This window comes from Mytilus trossulus, chromosome 4 (genome assembly GCF_036588685.1).
Source record: "Mytilus trossulus isolate FHL-02 chromosome 4, PNRI_Mtr1.1.1.hap1, whole genome shotgun sequence".
Classification (NCBI taxonomy): Eukaryota; Metazoa; Mollusca; class Bivalvia; order Mytilida; family Mytilidae; genus Mytilus; species Mytilus trossulus.
Window position 1 is genome coordinate 21614859 of NC_086376.1, and position 20949 is coordinate 21635807.

Genomic DNA, 20949 nt, shown 5'->3' on the forward strand with positions numbered 1-20949 from the left:
CATATAGATTTCATTTGTGTTATCACTCTTTTGTAATAAAGGAAAACTAAGTATGGAAAAGATTATATACATTATATACAATGACATCATTTTTTTAATTTTTTTTTTATATTAAGATAAAAGATATAATTAAAGTTTTCGATTAAGTCTTTGCAGCCTTGTTTTCTTTGTCTTGGCTTGGTGGAGTTGGTGGTGTTCTTCCTTTTAGATTTTCTTGTCTTCTATTTGGAGTGGTAAATCTGTTTATGTCCAATTGTTTCTGACTTGTTTGTTTACCTGTATTGTTGGTTTTTGAGACTGCACTATGCGAAAGGCTTTCATTTTTTTCTGGTATGTTTTTCTTTTTTCTTTCTTTTTTCTTCTCTGGGGTAAGATTTTGTTTGTCATCTGTGGTAGCTGTTATGTTCTGTTCCAAATTAGCACTTAATTGAATTGAAAGATCTGTACATCCATCTGTTTTGTCCACTTCTTGATTGTGTTGATGTGTGATATCTTCTATGTGTTCTTTTTGTGTTGTTTCTTGCATTATGTTGTCAGGTTCTGTTATTTGATTTTCCTTCTCTTGTTGGTCTTTTGTTTCTTTTTGTCTCATATTTTCAAAAAATGTTGGACAGTTTATGAATTTGTGACCTGACTTGTTGCAGCCTCTACACATCCATTCATTGGGACAGTCACTTGTAAAGTGGCCATGTTGGAGGCATTTACTGCAGATGAAATGAGTGTTTATGTCTATTTGACCAAAGTGTGAGACTCTAGCAAGATATTTTCCAAATTGCATAGTTTTTGGCAGTTGTTCCTCAAATTTCTCACAGAAAACCACTCTGTCTCCTGTTTCACAATCTGTCATTTGATTATCTACTCTTAATCTGTCTCTGTTTATGGATATAACTTTGATATTTCTCTTCTCTAATTCTCTTTGTATCTGTCCATCATCTGCAGATAATGGCACATTCTTTACTCTGACTTTTTTTAAATTGCTTTTATAGTTGGGGTTGTTTGGGTTATGTGAAAGGATTATCGCCCCTGATACCAAGGTCTCTCGTAGTGAGAACTCTCATATAAATATTGAATTTTTATGCTAAAAAAACAACAAAATGTCTAAAGACTGGGAAAATGAATGGGAAAGTGACATAGGCAGCAGACAATCAATGCAAACCAACCCATATTACGATGATAAACACTTAAAACCGAGTCGAAATGTATCTGACTCGACAGAAAACGTAAACAATATGGCGCCAACATATGCAAAAGTAACTGCTGGTAACCTTACAATCAATACAGATACAAACGGAACAAAAACAAATGATACAAACGGTGTCAAACCTATATTTATCAAAGAAACAGACGTTTTTGGAGCCTCAAACCCACCCAAAGAACTTTGGCTCACCCACTTAGAAATATTCAGAGGAATGTCAATGTCAATAAAAAGAGAACATATAAAAGGAATTCAGAGAATAGGAAAAATGTGGAGGTTATATTTAGACGCAGAAGAAGACAGGCTTAAACTCCTAAGTGAAGGAGTAGTCCTCAGAGGAAAGACCATCCCCCTCCTTCCACATAACCCAAACAACTAGCACAATAGATTACATGATATAAATTTAATTGCTAGACAGTCTGAGTTTATCTATCTGCGTGCCTTTTATAGATATATGAGAAGATAGAATCCTGTTAATGTATTAATTATGCATATTACCTCGTACTCTATAAATAAATATATAAATCTACATGATCAACTTTGGCCACTGATGATAGTTATATTGCAGTTTAAAAATAATTTAATTAAATAAACAAAATAAATGTATATCATTATTCTAACAAATATAAACCTCTCTAGAATGAATCGGATTTCAAGTAAAATAAAAAGGGGGAGTTGAATAAATGAATATTTTAGAAAGTGTGCAGTTCATGTCTTTGACAACAATAAAACCGAGAAGGGAAATTTGGAATATGTCAAAGAGACAATAACCCAACCAAAGAGCTGACAGCAACCGAAGGCCACTAATCGGTCTTCAAAATATGTTTTTTAAAAATAGTTATGGTATTACACAGGACTGTTTTTCTTTTAAAAACTAAAAATTTGCACTGTTTTATTTTCCTTTAAGTCAATTTTATTGATTGTGAATAAGCTGTCATCAAAGACATAAACTGCTACAAGTTTCTGTTAATATTACTGGGAACCAAATATAATTTGGTATATTTCAATGTACCATCAAAAATGTATAATGTTTTCTGGTGACAAATTCAAATAAATTCAAAGCATTCTACATTTGACATTGGAAAGCTTTTAAAAGTTTGTCATTGCACTGTTTAATGGAGAGTTGATCTTGTTTATCACTTTAAGCATTGATATTTATCTGTCAACAGAATCTATATAAACTAAGACATTTTGATTGTAAAACAACTATATTGCACGTTTATGACATGGTTACCATGGTTACCCTTGCAATTTACATACCTGCCAACTGTCACTATTTGCGGGGGGTTTCCCCCATGGAGGCTCCCAAATTGAAATTTTGTCCACAATTTCAAACAAAACAATTACTTTTACAATGAATTGAGGATTATAAAAGTATGAAGAAGCCAAAAAAACAACATTAATATGTATTTGAAGGCCCCCTTGAAGATTTTTTAGGACTATGACAGCCATCTTAAACGCAAAACACCCATGGGCATTTTGAAAAGTTGGCAGGTATGAATTTATATATAATATATGTAATTCTATGTCTAGTATACATTGATGGATTTTGGATACATTTTCAACCATGATACCCATCAACAGTTCAGAGATCATCTTGTCAATTACAATGCAAGGAAACCTTTCAACAAATTGAATGTATAATCTTTTGTGTGCTTACAAACTTCATAAAATTGAATAATATTTGTAAGTTTTAACATAACATTCCATACTGAATAATAAACATAGAATTCATGGTTCATACTCTAGAGATAAAATACAAAGAAAAAAATACCAAAAGAAGTATTTTTATGGATTTTAGAAATGGATTAAAGCGGTAATGTAACTTTTTTTATTCATCAATTTTATATGATCAACTACCAACTGTTTTCATACACCTTATCGCTATTTGTCTGCCATTACTGGATATCACACAGATTCCCGTAAAATTTTGACGTCATAAATATAGAATAACCATACATTGTCTCGAAATATCAATGTTATTTGTACGAGGCTTAGAAACAGGTAAAAGTGAGGCTGTGCCGAGCATTTTTACCTGTTTCCAGCCGAGTACAAATAACCGATTGATATTTCGAGACAATGTATGGTTATTCTTTATATGCTGCAGCTCTTAAAACTGTTCTATTTAGGGTAAAAAACATCATTTTTAAATTTGAAGCGGACGACGTAAAATTTCCGCGAACCTGTATGTTTTATTGACGTCATAAATAAAACTCTACGGAAACGCATTGTCCACGTCATAAACAAGGTGATATACGGTCAGTGACTGTATATGACATATGAATATATGGTCAACGCAATTTGACTGCTCAAATAGCACAGCTGCAGTATATAACAAAATATCTGACGCCACAATGGAAAAGTGATTGTTGTATGCGTCAAAAGGTCGAGCCGCCGCGTCAGCTGGCCGAGTAGGCTAATAGCGATAAGGTGTATTATAAACTCTGCAGGTTAAGTACTGTTAATTGAAACCCCATAAGTTTATATGTAAATAATAGCTGTAAACTCAAGAATAAATCAATAGGAATGTACATCTGGAATTTGATTTTATATGGAATCTATTTTACAGGAATCAACATCAGTATATATATATACAACATAACTTTACAAATAAATAATAATAACAACCTTTTTATAGAAAGACTTATAGACATACCCGCTCATACAACTAAATGCTTTAATAAAGATATTTTTCAACCTGTGGTTGTTTTAAAAATCAACATAATAAGAAATCAACAAAATTTTGATTTATAATCATTTTTTTTCTCTCACTTAGATAATTGTTCATGTCACAGTTTGAAAGTATTGAAATAGTTCAAATGATATTTTTGTTCATAGTCCCAGACAGATCAATATAATTTATTGATTATAACAGTGTTCACTTGTTTAATATTCAGTTCAATTTAATATAGAAAACACTATAAATCAGAATGAAAACAAAATTACCATAAGTATATCAAAATATTTCACTTTAATAAGGTAAATTTATTTTATCCAACTATATATTAACTCTAATAGAATATTTTACTTGTTTAAACAATTATAAAATATTTATCTGACAGATATTATAACTAGTATCACAGAGAGTCGAATAGGATGAACTGAGGATTTGAAAGGATTTCTATCAAGACAAAAAAAACCAAAAAACAAAAACTAGCTTGTCTTATGTTAACAAAAACAATTTAATAATTTACTAACTTGTAGATAAATTTTAATAACTGATTTGGTTACACAGTAACTCGCAAAAAAGTAATATAATTTACTCTTAAATATAATAATAAACTGATTTAGAAGCAAAATTTTCTTAACTCACTGTTTAAATGCTTTTCTAGAGTAAAATCCATCATGTTTGGATAGGTAACAGTTTTACATCATTTCCTAGTTAACTAATTTTTTCACATAGAAATTTAGTTTACTTGTTTGTGTAATGTTTACTGACAACAAAAAGCAATTAACATAATTCTTCCTGTAACTTTGATAATAGACCTGTAAATGGCAGAGAATATTACTTATGTTTGTACTATATATATAGCAATTTAACACTATTCATATGTTAATGTAAATAAAATGTCCTTAAGTTAACAGTTTTGAGGGGATAAGTTCATCTGATTAAGACACAAATGACTTAAATTTTAGTTGACAAAATAATAAGACGAAAAATCCAACAAAAATTAAAGCTTGACGAACCAATATCACATTCGACATTGCACTACAACTTGTTTAAAACCTAGAAACTTAACAGTAGAAATGTATAAAAAAATTCTATACATATATATATATATATATTACACAACTTTGAAAGTTTTGAGCATTTTACAAAATTGTGTGAAAGCATTTGCAAAGACGCATGTTGAAAATCTTGAGTGAAAACAAGAAGTAATATTATATTAATTCTTTTTTTTTTTAATATGTTTTTTTATATGTTACAATGAATAAAAGTTTGATTGTTAGTAATGAAAACTGGAAGCAGAATTTACCATGAACCATGATCTTCACAAATGCTTAACACAACTAGAATTACACAACTGGATTCACTTTCTGGTACCCTCTCCCAAAACCACCTGTCTTCCATTACTCCTGTACTGATATTTTAACCTCCAGCAAGCACTTTTAGAAAACAACCTCAACAGAACCAGTATACCTTCTAAGTAGTGTTCAAACTATTACCAGCATGAGTCCCGAACCAGAATAGAATCTATATATAGACATGATGTAAGGATCATCATTTTACCTCCTCTGCATGCCTTACTTCTGACTTTAATTTCACAAATTCTTTGGCAACTTCATCGTTCGTTCTCTGAGATAAAATACGCAAAATAGTCCATCCTGTCTCGTCTAAATGAATTCTGGGACATAAGGAGCACCAACAAGCACAGCTTCCTTGTTCGATAATGTTTTTTAACTGCATGACTGCTACACCAATCAGTCGATCTTCTCTGGCAAAACAATAGTCTTTAACACAAATATGGAGTTCATATGCATCTGGCTCATCCTCATTTCCAAGGATGCTGCAAAATGTGACAAATATTTTATTAATATGAAATCATCTTCAATTCTTTTCAAAATCTTCATTGTTACTCTTACATTTGATGTAATTTTAATATGTATCAAAATAATTGGTTATCTAATAATTTAAGAGACTTTTAACCTCCACTGTAAAGGAAACTAGATACTGACATAATAATAGGGGTAAAATTGGCCATGCTTTATGTTTGTTGAAATTATTTTGTAAAATCTAACACTACTTTTTTTTGGTGTTTTCAAACCATTTTGATATGAAAATGTCTAATTTAAAGATTATGCTATACCATCCAGTTATATACTTACAATTGAAATGTTTCATTAAACTTTGGCGACCAGTTGTTACTTTTTGATTTTGTGGAATGTTTTCTACGTTTGTCACTCAAATGAGGACCTATAATGATGACCTCCACAAAAGGTCGGAACATTGATGATGTCTGCCATTTAAGGTCATTGGCTGCCACAACTGAAAAAGAAAAAGGATAAACATGAATAATTTTCAACATGTATATTTTTGTAAATAATTAGAAAATGTGTCCAAAGTATACAAATGATACCCCCGCTAGCATATAAAGTTCTAAAGCGACAAAACTCAATAACGGTAAAAGTGATGGTACCAAAATTCTTATTTGATCTAAGTTTCCTGGCAATATTATAAGCATTGTGTAGTCATAACATTTGGTTGATGCAAACTTATTTTAGACATTCTTCTTTTTTACTAACCATTGATATTATGTTTATATTCCTAAATATAAAGTTTTACTACAACTAAAACATAAACCTAATAAGATTCAAGAGAATGAGGTCAAGGACAATAGACATATGACAGATTGAAACCTCATAACATAAGGAATCTATCTATATACAAAGTATGAATGATCCAGACCTTCTGAAACATTAAACTATCAAAAAGTTTGTTAACATAACTGCTGGATCACTATCCCTATCAAGCTTTCTACAACAAAAGTCACTCATCAAAAACAGAATGAAACAAGAATGTGTTCTAAGTACACGGATGCCCCACTTGCACTATCATTTTTCATGTTCAATGGACCATGAAATTGGGTAGAAAATCTAATTTGGCATTAAAATTAAAAAGATCATATCATAAGCAACAAGTGTATTAAGTTTCAAGTTGATTGGACTTCAGCTTCATCAAAAACTTTAACCTGTAACTCTGACTTTCATTTTCTATGTTCATTGGACCGTGAAATTGGCGTCAAATGTCTAATTTGGCATTAAAATTAGAAAGATCATATCATAAGCTTAAGATATGATCTTTCTAATTTTAAAATCTAATTTGGCATTAAAATTAGAAAGATCATATCATAAGCTTATGATATGATCTTTCTAATTTTAATGCCAAATTAGACATTTGACGCGCATTAAAATTAGAAAGATCATATCATAAGCTTATGATATGATCTTTCTAATTTTAATGCCAAATTAGACATTTGACGCCAATTTCACGGTCCAATGAACATAGAAAATGAAGTGATATGATCTTTCTAATTTTAATGCCAAATTAGACATTTGACGCCAATTTCACGGTCCAATGAACATAGAAAATGAAAGTGCAAGTTTCAGGTTAAAGTTTTTGGTCAAGGTAGTTTGTGAGGAAGCTGAAGTCCAATCAATTTGAAACTTAGTACACTTGTTGCTTTTATTGGACCGTGAAATTGGGGTCAAATGTCTAATTTGGCATTAAAATTAGAAAGATCATATCATAAGCAACAAGTGTACTAAATTTCAAATTGATTGGACTTCAGCTTCATCAAAAACTACCTTGACCAAAAACTTTAACCTGAAACTTGCACTTTCATTTTCTATGTTCATTGGACCGTGAAATTGGGGTCAAATGTATAATTTGGCATTAAAATTAGAAAGATCATATCATAAGCAACAAGTGTACTAAGTTTCAAATTTGATTCATCAAATACTACTATCGTAGGTGGGGCATAAAAAAGTAGTTTAATCATTTGTAGAGGGGCATAACACTACAACGGTAAAAGTGACCCCTCTCATTGTATTTCTATTTCTGGTGTGGGTGCCACATGTGGAGCACCTAGATTATTTTTCCTAAGATCTAGACAGGTGCCACATGTGGAGCACCTGAGATCAATAGTCACTCAATACCCGTTTTTTATGGCATTTATGTTGCTCTTTTTCTTAGCTTTTTGTGTTGTTTTTTTGTCTTTGAGTTGTTTTTCATTTTTTGCCACAGCATTGTCAGTTTGTTTCTGACTTTATGGCTTTATTATTCCCTATGGTATTTTCCACCTCTCCTTCTTCAATGTTAGACCTACCTTTAATTGTAACTTTATGTTCCCCCCTTTCCCGGATGAGTTACCTACCTTTAACTGTAACTTTATGTTCCCCCGTTTCTGGATGAGTTACCTACCTTTAACTGTAACTTTATGTTCCCCCGTTCCCGGATGAGTTACCTACCTTTAACTGTAACTTTATGTTCCCCCATTCCCGGATGAGTTACCTACCTTTAACTGTAACTTTATGTTCCCCCGTTCCCGGATGAGTTACCTACCTTTAACTGTAACTTAATGTTCCCCGGTTCCTGGATGAGTTACCTACCTTAAACAGTAACTTTATGTTCCCCCGTTTCTGGATGAGTTACCTACCTTTAACTGTAACTTTATGTTCCCCCGTTCCTGGATGAGTTACCTACCTTTAACTGTAACTTTATGTTCCCCCGTTCCTGGATGAGTTACCTACCTTTAACTGTAACTTTATGTTCCCCCGTTCCTGGATGAGTTACCTACCTTTAACTGTAACTTTATGTTCCCCCGTTCCTGGATGAGTTACCTACCTTTAACTGTAACTTTATGTTCCCCCGTTCCTGGATGAGTTACCTACCTTTAACTGTAACTTTATGTTCCCCTGTTCCTGGATGGGTTATGAGATCTACTTGGATTGACACTTCACCGACAGGATCCTTATTGCCAAGTTCGTCCTGTGAAGTTTGTGTACTGACAAATGTTTTTATCAAAGTATCTGTAGTTTGAGTATATAATGACAGAGCATATCTGAGGGACTGTAATTCAGGGGACTTGTCAAGGAACGTCTTCTTAAGACCCTGCCCACCAGCATGGAAGAATTGCTTGATTGTATCCAAGGCCATGTCCAACACAGCACACTGTTTAGGACTTAAATTCTTCTCTGCCTCTTTTGACATATCCTACATTCAAAAGAACATTCAAATTGTAAAAAATAATAATAATAATAACATCAAATAAAATTCAAATTTAATATAATTATTAAAATCATTAAATGTTTCAAAACAAATAAAAGTATGTTGATTCATCTCAATTAGTTTCTTTAAGTCACTGTAATATTTAAATCAGCTAAGTAGAATTATTCAAAATTCTTTAGTCGAAAAAATTTCCTTATAATTTGTGTAATTTTGTCGTTAATAGTGTCGACTTAAAGTTCTTATTTGCCAGCATTCTGAAGTCATCTTTTGAAGAAAAAAAACCCTCATTTTCTATAAACATTTCATCTGAAATTATTTGAACATAGCTACAATTTTTGACTGTTTTCTTGTGTTTATTTAATTTAACTAATAAGATCTGGAGCTTGTGACTAGAGAAACAATTTTGTTGTAAACATCTTTATTCAATAAAGAACATGCACTATAGAAGCATTTGAAGCTGACATGCATATTTTACTAACCATAGCATGCAAATTTTAAGATTTTTTGTTGTTCAGAAAGGCAGTGAAAAAGAGTAAAAAGCTGAAAATATCACTAGAAACTACAAGACAATCTAGTTGTAGAAATATATGGATCGTCCCTTTTAAAGGAGTTTTATAATAACTCATAATAGGGGCGGATCCAGCCATTTTAAAAAGGGGGCTATATGTGCCAATTCAAATGCACTGATCGTCAAAAGAAAAGGGGGATTCCAACCCCCGGAACCCACTCCCTGGATCTGCCAATGCATAAAGAAATCAATGAAATGGGAATCAGCAAATGCAAATGAAATTCTGGAATGCATTTAAGGATTGGTAATTCATTCAATTTTAGACTACCTCAGTGAATTTTTTATGAACCATAGAGTAAACGTTTTTTTACAGCTGTTTAGCTGTAGTTGCTGATACAAAGTGGAACATAAGGATAAATTAAACAGACCCTTCCATCATTATATACCCCCCCCCCCCCCCCCATGTTTTGTTAGTTGCAGGAGTTTTTGATGGGGGATGTTCGCCCCTATAATATGAAAAAGCACAGAGAAATGGTCTGGAGAGAAAGATAGACACCCTTATCACTATATACCCCTATTCGATTAAGGGATATAGATAGAGTTGACTTATTGCTTACAGTATCTGAGAAATAATTGTCTCCATAAAACCTACACAATCACAAAATCCTTGGGAATATATAGTTTACCTATTGCTTCCAATACATGAAAAAATAGACCTAATCAGGAAAACTGAGTTAATGATCTACGAACTTGTATAACTTGCAATGTTTTTATTTTCCAAATATCTTATTTACATGATAAGTGAGAACATCATGTGTTGCTTAAATGAAACATGACAATAAGGTCAAATACTATGGAAAGTTCAGAACATAAGGTTTCTTTATACAAGATATGAAGTATCAAGATCATTTAACTTCAAGAATATAAAACTTTATATAAATAATTCAAGTCACAAAAACACCCAATTTAGATGACCATCCTTGTGGCTCATATTTTGTGATGTTGCAGGCAAGACAAAAATGACCATTTAGGACAAATATTTCAATTTCAAGTACTGGGGATTCATTTATTTTCCTGGCTATCAATTTTCATGGGTTAAGGAATTCTTTAATTTTTGTAGATATTTGATTTCGTAATTTGCCAAAATCTGCATACATTCCTGTTGAACATTTGAATTCAGGGTTCCTAGGTAACTACCAAATCCACTAAAATTGGTATCCAAAGAATAATTATAAATCCGTATTATTCTGTGTTTATTTGATGATGACATATATTATCGCTATTTTGTGCATTTTTCCTTTGATCTTTTTTTGTGATAATTTTCATATCATGCTTCTCGCTTGAGATGGTAAAATTATCGCTAGAAACTAAGGAGGCCACGTGGCGTTGCTAACGAAATTGACAACTTCGTCATAGGTAAAATAGCGATAAACAGATTATCATTGGTCATCTTAACTCGATTGCTTTTCTCACTTTCGCTGTACCAGCTCAAGCGAGAAAATCAATCTTGTTGAGATAATCAACGATAATCTATAAGTAAACAGGTCTATTCTGCATTGTGATATAGAAAGGGATATACTATCGATTCATTTATTTTCATGGATTGAGGAAAACTTACATAATGATGGATATTTAATTTTGTTGTTTTACATACATTCCTACAGAAAACTCCTTCAAATAATGAATCCCCAGTATTGGATAGAAATAATGAATCCCCAGTATTGGATAGAAATAATGAATCCCCAGTATTGGATAGGAATAATGAATCCCCAGTATTGGATAGGAATAATGAATCCCCAGTATTGGATAGGAATAATGAATCCCCAGTATTGGATAGGAATAATGAATCCCCAGTATTGGATAGGAATAATGAATCCCCAGTATTGGATAGAAATAATGAATCCCCAGTATTGGATAGGAATAATGAATCCCCAGTATTGGATAGGAATAATGAATCCCCAGTATTGGATAGGAATAATGAATCCCCAGTATTGGATAGGAATAATGAATCCCCAGTATTGGATAGGAATAATGAATCCCCAGTATTGGATAGGAATAATGAATCCCCAGTATTGGATAGGAATAATGAATCCCCAGTATTGGATAGGAATAATGAATCCCCAGTATTGGATAGGAATTCTCAACATTTTCCAGTCCCTACATCTGTTAGATAAATTAAATATGATTGGTTTCCATGTGTAAAAGTTTTGAATATCTAATAAGGGATAGTTGTAATGTTTAATCTGGATACTCCTTAGGCAATATCATTGTTCCAATAAAGGTAATACCCCATTTTAAATGATGAACTCCTTAATTAAAGTACTTATGTTGTGCAGTGGTGAGGTATTATATTGAACTATATGTCTGTGTGTAAAATAATCAATCTTTAAAAAAAAAAAAAATGAATGTTATGTTTTATACACACATATATATTGAAATATCTTCCACTACAAGTGCAAACACTACTATTATATGTGCAAGTTTTTTCCTATTCTGATTTATCTCACAAAAAAATATTGAACTGAAAAAAATAACTGACAATAATCAACGTATAAACAAAATCACTTCATAAAAATAAACAAATAATGACAATTACATGAAATCAAAGGGAGACAACAATTGATACAACATAAGGTTTCACCTGGATCATAGGCACATTCATGGGCATTTGGCTGACATGGTTTAGGAAAAGGCGAGAGACATCTTCAATCTTAGCCTGTGCTGTCCCAGGCAAGGGTATAAGCTGAAAGAGCATAGCCATAATTCATACCTCAGTCCATTTCCAACATATCATGACAAATACACAAGTTATATAAAATAAAATATATTTGGACATGCCTTGGTTTTCTCCCATGATCAAAATTTGCCATGGAGAAAGTAGCTTCATTCATTTGGTTGTAGAAAATATAATTCATGCAAGAAATTTCAATCTTATAATTTTTTTTTTAGATCAAATCTTCATAAATCAAAAAGCAGGTGAAAGGTCAAGGTAAAAGGGATACACAAACTGTCTAAAGACTACAACCAACATTTGGTAAAATAACTGAAAAATAAAAAAATCCATAAAAATGACAATATTGTATTTCAGCCATCATAGTCATAAAAGCTAACAACGTAAACAAGTAAGGTGGTTCCTTGACTTACACCACCAAAGATAAAACGTCTAGGTTTATCAAAACCACCTTTGGCTGTTATTAAGTACTGAAATGGTACAGGTAGAAATATATCAATTAAATTACATGGTAAAGAAAAGAGGTGGTATTCTGGCTCCCTGTTTACAAACTGTCTAGGTTTTATCAGAAGTACTTGTGTCATAAATCTTAATAATAGAAATAGTACAGGTGCACCTAAATCAAAATGTTAATTTCATGGGGAAGATTCATGGTGGAATCTAATACATCTTTGGTAAATACATGTACCACAAAAGGTTTTTGCACTGAAAGTTTTCCATCAATATACATAAAACATATATATAATATAGTTCCTCATTGAATAACCAATCACCATGAATTTGAATATAAGCAAAGATAGATAAATAAATGCTGAAAACCATATCCAGTCCTATATAGCATGTCTTAAATCTGTTATCTTAAAATAGTTTGTATTCCTTTCTGTACTAGCTTGTGGTTAATTAAACTATACTATTCAAGTAAAATTTTCAATTGTTAGAACAAATATATATATTCTATATGTGACACTAAAGACACTATTAATGACGTTAGCATATATATATATTTCCACTAGATAGCACACAGTTTCATTAGTAGATTAAAATAACAGATTTTCATCCTGATTATATATTCTATAAAGCATGGTTTTAATCAATCTTCAATACAGAGGCTTCTTCCTTCATCAGACTTTTTTCCAATATTTCTAATTTTATCAAGATTTTTTCAAGGCACATTTAAGAAATTACAATGATGACATATTAGTAAAACAAAGATGTTTGACATGGAAGGAGCTCTATTTTGGAGATTTTAAAAATTACAATCGTGTCAATACCCTAAGATCTTTGTCTTTGTTCTCATCTTTATTCTTCAAAAATACATAACAAACAATTGTACAGAACTAAAAATAACAGCAATATTAGCTATGCCCCAGTAAAATTAATACTGTTTTGATACACTTCTCATACATTTTAGATGTCATGTTCAGTTTAATAAGTACTGTTGGATTAAAAGCAGACAGCTCCACTATAATGATTATAACTTAAAGAGACAAATAGCTAAATAGCCCGTAGTATTTGATATGAGCTTGAGACAGCTAGTATATATGAAGCACATCTTCCATTTTTCAAACCTTTGCCTAATTGTTCTTCAAACTTTTGCAATGTTGTTGTTAAAACTTTTGCCGAATTGTTGATAATGAGTATCTAGATTCTTTCATGAAGACAATACAGGAAACTGCAAGATGATGAACAGCAATACTAGTTTTCCAATTCTACCTAAGTCATTGGCAATATTGTTTTAAGGGGCTCGCGGATCTAAATCAAATTTTTTATTTAATAAAGGATTTCTCTATATTTTTCTATTAATAGAAAAATGAAAAAAGAACTAAATTACAGAAATCGCTTAAATTTTACATTTATTCAGTTAATGTACAGCTTATTCGAAAACAACAATAAAAAATATATAATAGGTCACCAATGAGTTAAAAAAGATATTTCAAAATGGCATTTTTGCACCAAAGGGAGATAATTTGGAGCTTTTTTCAATGATATCTACATTTTAAAAGTCACCTGTGGCAAACACAAATTGATTTTTTGGAACGATTTTTGTACCATATGATAAAGTAACAACTACTAAAGGTAATAAATAAAATTTGTAAGGAAAAAATAATTTTTAATTTTTTTCTGAAAATCTTATACCCGCGAGCCTCTTTAAGTACAATAGCCTGTATATAAAAGTAACTTCAATCACCAACTTCAACTAAAATTCAAATTTAAATTAATAAAACATCACTTTAAACATTAAATATGTGAATTACCTGTCTTGGATCAGAGAGGGGAGGAAGCACAACTATTTTCTCCATCGTATAAACTACTATTCTCCATAACTCCTGAAAGACGAAAATTTAAATTATCAATAAAATATAATATGTATTCATAATATCTTATATCTTAGTTCCATGAAGATCATAATGAAAAGTAAGCAGTAGTGTTCTACTTTATAAATCATTGATGATAATGAACTGATGCATTCAAAGTAAGCCGTAATTCTGAGCTTGAGCTGGTACAGCGAAAGTGAGAAAAGCAATCGAGTTGAAATGACAAATGATAATCTGTTTATCGCTATTTTACCTTTAACGACGTTGTCAATTTCAATGTCAATTTCGTTAGCAACACAAGTGGCTATTAGTTTCTAGCGATAATTTTTCCATCTCAATCTAGAAGCATGATATGAAAATTATCACAAAAAAAAAATCAAAGGAAAAATGCACAAAATAGCGATAAATTGCATTACTCTTGCTTTTTTACTATATTAAACTGTTTGTTATGACAGAGTTGAGGTTTTTCATTAGTGACATAGTTTCTGTTACATTATATGCTTTATGGTGTAAACAAATAAACGGTAACATAGACCATACCTTATTAATATAAATTAAACCACACTGTACAACTCTAACTGACCTACACAAGAAGAAACAATACAATAGTTCATATACTTGTAAAACCTTTAAGATTTCCATGAGACAATATTTAGATTTTCAGCCAATATTGTAGGTGGCTACATATGATTGACTTGCATACTATACCTTGAGTAATCTTTTCAGCACAGTCTTTTCACACACTCTGGCAAACAGTTGTAAGCTGAAACAAACATTGTAGTCATTAGTAAAACATTCCAAACAATCAAAAAGAAAATAGTTAGTATCTTGCAAAATCAAAATGAATCAGTTCTAGATGCAATATCAAACTGAACACAATGCATGATTAGTAGTTTTCTTTGTTTGTTTTTTCATTCTTTCTTTCACAGAATTTAGCAAGGCTTATACAGAAGTGCAAACAAAAGCTAACAGATATCTTTCTTACACTATTCATCACAAATACACTATGTTATTTAGAGCTATTCCATTATGTTATTTAGGGTTATATCATTAAAACCTAAAAGGTGTCCAGGGAAGGCACTTTAAAAATGGGGTGACCAGAGGCATATGGAAATTTCACTTACATTTCCACTTTGCAGAAACATACATGACTATATGCGGTATGGGCTTTGCTCATTGTTGAAGGCCATATGGTGATCTATAATTGTTAATGTTTGTGTCATTTTGGTCTTTTGTGGATAGTTGTCTCGTTAGCAATCATACCACATCTTCTTTTTTATATGAAACTCACCCATAGCATACCTGCCAACTTTACAAAATGCCCATGGGGATTTTGCCTGCAAGAAGGCTCTTGTAGTCCTATAAAACCTTCAAAGGGGCCTTCAAATGTATTTTAATGTTGTTTTTTTGCTTCTTCACACTGTAAAAAGCCTACAGCAATAGTAAAACTACTGTTTTGTTTAAAATTGTTGATAAAAATGCTCTTACAAAATTTCCATTTGCGAGCTTCTATGGGGGGAATCCCCCCCAAATAGTGACAGTTTGCAGGTATGCCATAGTTGAGATTAGGAAGTGCCTTCTTTGGGTCCCATGAATGTTTTCATAAAAGCCTTATAGAACTAAAAAATATTTATTTGACAGTAAGATCTACCAAGCTCTCTTTAATATTCATGCCTAATACCTACCTGCTGTCTAACACATCCATTAAGGGTCGTAGCAGTGTAACTTTCTTGATACCTTCCTGCTATCTAACACATCCATTAAGGGTCGTAGCACCGTGTAACTTTCTTGATACCTACCTGCTGTCTAACACATCCATTAAGGGTCGTAGCAGTGTAACTTTCTTGATACCTACCTGCTATCTAACACATCCATTAAGGGTCGTAGCACCGTGTAACTTTCTTGATACCTACCTGCTGTCTAACACATCCATTAAGGGTCGTAGCAGTGTAACTTTCTTGATACCTACCTGCTATCTAACACATCCATATAGGGTTGTAACACCGTGTAACTTTCTTGATACCTACCTGCTATCTAACACATCCATTAAGGGTCGTAGCAGTGTAACTTTCTTGATACCTACCTGCTATCTAACACATCCATATAGGGTTGTAACACCGTGTAACTTTCTTGATACTTACCTGCTGTCTAACATATCCATTAAGGGTCGTAGCACCGTGTAACTTTCTTGATACCTACCTGCTATCTAACACATCCATTAAGGGTCGTAGCAGTGTAACTTTCTTGATACCTACCTGCTATCTAACACATCCATATAGGGTTGTAACACCGTGTAACTTTCTTGATACCTACCTGCTGTCTAACACATCCATTAAGGGTCGTAGCACTGTGTAACTTTCTTGATACCTACCTGCTATCTAACACATCCATTAAGGGTCGTAGCACCGTGTAACTTTCTTGATACCTACCTGCTGTCTAACACATCCATTAAGGGTCGTAGCAGTGTAACTTTCTTGATACCTACCTGCTATCTAACCCATCCATATAGGGTTGTAACACTGTGTAATTTTCTTGATACCTACCTGCTGTCTAACACATCCATATAGGGTTGTAACACCGTGTAACTTTCTTGATACCTACCTGCTATCTAACACATCCATATAGGGTTGTAACACTGTGTAATTTTCTTGATACCTACCTGCTATCTAACACATCCATTAAGGGTCGTAGCACTGTGTAACTTTCTTGATACCTACCTGCTGTCTAACACATCCATTAAGGGTCGTAGCACCGTGTAACTTTCTTGATACCTACCTGCTATCTAACACATCCATTAAGGGTCGTAGCACCGTGTAACTTTCTTGATACCTACCTGCTGTCTAACACATCCATTAAGGGTCGTAGCACCGTGTAACTTTCTTGATACCTACCTGCTATCTAACACATCCATTAAGGGTCGTAGCACCGTGTAACTTTCTTGATACCTACCTGCTGTCTAACACATCCATTAAGGGTCGTAGCACTGTGTAACTTTCTTGATACCTACCTGCTGTCTAACACATCCATTAAGGGTCGTAGCACTGTGTAACTTTCTTGATACCTACCTGCTATCTAACACATCCATTAAGGGTCGTAGCACCGTGTAACTTTCTTGATACCTACCTGCTGTCTAACACATCCATTAAGGGTCGTAGCACCGTGTAACTTTCTTGATACCTACCTGCTATCTAACACATCCATATAGGGTTGTAACACCGTGTTACTTTCTTGATACCTACCTGCTATCTAACACATCCATTAAGGGTCGTAGCACCGTGTAACTTTCTTGATACCTACCTGCTATCTAACACATCCATTAAGGGTCGTAGCACCATGTAACTTTCTTGATACCTACCTGCTGTCTAACACATCCATTAAGGGTCGTAGCACCGTGTAACTTTCTTGATACCTACCTGCTGTCTAACACATCCATTAAGGGTCGTAGCACTGTGTAACTTTCTTGATACCTACCTGCTATCTAACCCATCCATATAGGGTTGTAACACCGTGTAACTTTCTTGATACCTACCTGCTGTCTAACACATCCATTAAGGGTCGTAGCACTGTGTAATTTTCTTGATACCTACCTGCTGTCTAACCCATCCATATAGGGTTGTAACACCGTGTAACTTTCTTGATACCTACCTGCTGTCTAACACATCCATTAAGGGTCGTAGCACCATGTAACTTTCTTGATACCTACCTGCTGTCTAACACATCCATTAAGGGTCGTAGCACTGTGTAACTTTCTTGATACCTACCTGCTATCTAACACATCCATTAAGGGTCGTAGCACCGTGTAACTTTCTTGATACCTACCTGCTATCTTACACATCCATTAAGGGTCGTAGCACCGTGTAACTTTCTTGATACCTACCTGCTATCTAACACATCCATTAAGGGTTGTAGCACCATGTAACTTTCTTGATACCTACCTGCTATCTAACACATCCATTAAGGGTCGTAGCACCGTGTAACTTTCTTATAACCTACCTGCTGTCTAACATATCCATTAAGGGTCGTAGCACCGTGTAACTTTCTTGATACCTACCTGCTATCTAACACATCCATTAAGGGTCGTAGCACCATTTAACTTTCTTGATACTTACCTGCTGTCTAACACATCCATTAAGGGTCGTAGCACCGTGTAACTTTCTTGATACCTACCTGCTATTTAACACATCCATTAAGGGTCGTAGCACCATGTAACTTTCTTGATACCTACCAGCTATCTAACACATCCATTAAGGGTTGTAGCACCATGTAACTTTCTTGATACCTACCTGCTATCTAACACATCCATTAAGGGTCGTAGCACCATGTAACTTTCTTGATACCTACCTGCTGTCTAACACATCCATTAAGGGTCGTAGCACCGTGTAACTTTCTTGATACCTACCTGCTGTCTGACACATCCATTAAGGGTTGTTGCACCTTGTAACTTTCTTGATACCTACCTGCTGTCTAACACATCCATTAAGGGTCGTAGCACCGTGTCACTTTTTTGATACCTACCAGCTGTCTAACATATCCATTAAGGGTCATAGCACTGTGTAACTTTCTTGATACCTACCTGCTATCTAACACCTCCATTAAGGGTTGTAGCACCATGTAACTTTCTTGATACCTACCTGCTGTCTAACACATCCATTAAGGTTCGTAGCACCGTGTATCTTTCTTGATACCTACCTGCTGTCTAACACATCCATTAAGGGTCGTAGCACCGTGTAACTTTCTTGATACCTACCTGCTGTCTAACACATCCATTAAGGGTCGTAGCACTGTGTAACTTTCTTGATACCTACCTGCTATCTAACACATCCATTAAGGGTCGTAGCACCGTGTAACTTTCTTATAACCTACCTGCTGTCTAACACATCCATTAAGGGTCGTAGCACCGTGTAACTTTCTTGCTGAATGTTATTTCGCTGACTGGGTTGAGCCAGGGAGACCTGCCCTGCCCCCTTTACTTTGGCCAATAAAGCACCAAGTTCCTGCATGCTCTGCTGAATTTGTGATTCCAAACTTTTGGCAAAAGTTGTTGCTAAATTATCCAACACAGTATTTAGTTTCTGCTGAAGTTCATTTAAAATCTGTGCTGCTGATTCATCCAACTGTGAACATATCACAAAGAAAATGGTTTTTTAAATTTCTCCATAACTGGAAAACTATTTCAACTTATAAGCTCAATTCCAACATTCTAGATTCGGAGCCTGCTAGTGCTAGTTAATAATATCATATAATGGAGCTCTTTTTTAACATGTAAGTAACTGAGGTTTCAGACCTATATTCAGAATTGGAGGTAAGGGGACATAACCCTAAGTTGACAGTTGACATTTGAACTTTTAACCTTTTTTTCAGCATATTTTTTATGGCAATTTACATTTCAGTGGTTTCCATTTCAAGGTATTGCTGGGTTCATCATTAAGAAAGATAACAATGAACAAAGAATGAAAAAGTTTTCAAAATAAAATGTATCGGTAATAGCTTAAAAGTTTGCTCAAGTAAATGATAAGTAAAGAATTCTTACCTTTTCTCCTCCCATAGATTCAAACACTTTTTCTAACTGTACCCTCAACTGTTGGATATTGTTCATTAAAGTACAGGCCTGAAATAAATTGTACATACAATATAAATTGTTAATCGTAAAATAAATTATTTGTTATTGACAGCAAATAGATATTTGGTCTCTTATGAGAAGTTTTATCATCTTCTTATCTTAACATACACCTAATTCTCAAAATGTACAATAATTCTTACAATTACCCCCTTCAGTTTTAAATGTAGGTTCTATAAAAATATTTTCCAATCATCAAGTTCACCTTGTTTTTTAAATATCCTCTACATTCAACATAATCACTTATCATGAAAAAAATGTAACACAGGCTTTAATGTAGATCATAACATACACCCAGATGCACGATGAACCATTACAATGATTCAATGTAGAATATTATAATTGATAGATCTATGTCATTAGATAAACAGTTATATATATCAAAATATCTCCTTACAAGTTTGCAGGTTAAAAAATGCTCTGGAGAAATGACACTGAGATGTTTCATGAACTAATGTCAATGAAGGATAATCCATCAATAAGATTTAAGGTATAGATACCATTTATGTTTAATTCTACACAGGTAACTGCAGAGAAATGTAGGTCAGAGTGACCTAACTTACTTCTTTCTGTCTGTGTGTATACTTGTCAAAATCTCTACTAACAATGTCTGCATAGGCTAGGAGTACTTTATTTACAGTCTGAAAAATATATCAACATTGTAATACTCCATTCAGTGGATCAGAATTCAGAATAATTTCTCTAAATATATCTCTCATTCATTCAACAGTATAAAGTAGCATATATATATATTTACCTAACCATATCAAGATATTGGTATTGAGTCGGATCTTAATATGTATTTGTGATTTGTTACAAACCGGTATTTTTAAAAATAAACATACAAATGTCGA

General features: G+C 33.2%; 1 protein-coding gene across 20 annotated transcripts in view; it reads right to left on the minus strand.

The window, feature by feature from the left end:
• Positions 1-1574: 1574 nt before the first annotated feature.
• Positions 1575-20949, minus strand: part of LOC134714885 (protein unc-13 homolog B-like) — a 129924-nt gene continuing 110549 nt past the window's right edge. For 14 of the 20 annotated variants that reach the window (XM_063576551.1, XM_063576555.1, XM_063576548.1 and 11 more), the window contains 9 exons: positions 20659-20736; positions 20009-20086; positions 19342-19592; positions 15187-15241; positions 14419-14490; positions 12074-12175; positions 8588-8909; positions 6023-6182; positions 1575-5703 (listed from right to left, as the gene is read on the minus strand). In XM_063576551.1, the coding sequence (XP_063432621.1) occupies positions 5418-5703; positions 6023-6182; positions 8588-8909; positions 12074-12175; positions 14419-14490; positions 15187-15241; positions 19342-19592; positions 20009-20086; positions 20659-20736 (1404 nt within the window). In that variant the 3' untranslated portion in view covers positions 1575-5417. Of the gene's footprint in view, positions 5704-6022; positions 6183-8587; positions 8910-12073; positions 12176-13434; positions 13468-14418; positions 14491-15186; positions 15242-19341; positions 19593-20008; positions 20087-20658; positions 20737-20949 lie in introns of all 20 variants that reach the window. The other 6 variants (XM_063576559.1, XM_063576561.1, XM_063576556.1 and 3 more) reach the window with 3 other exon arrangements.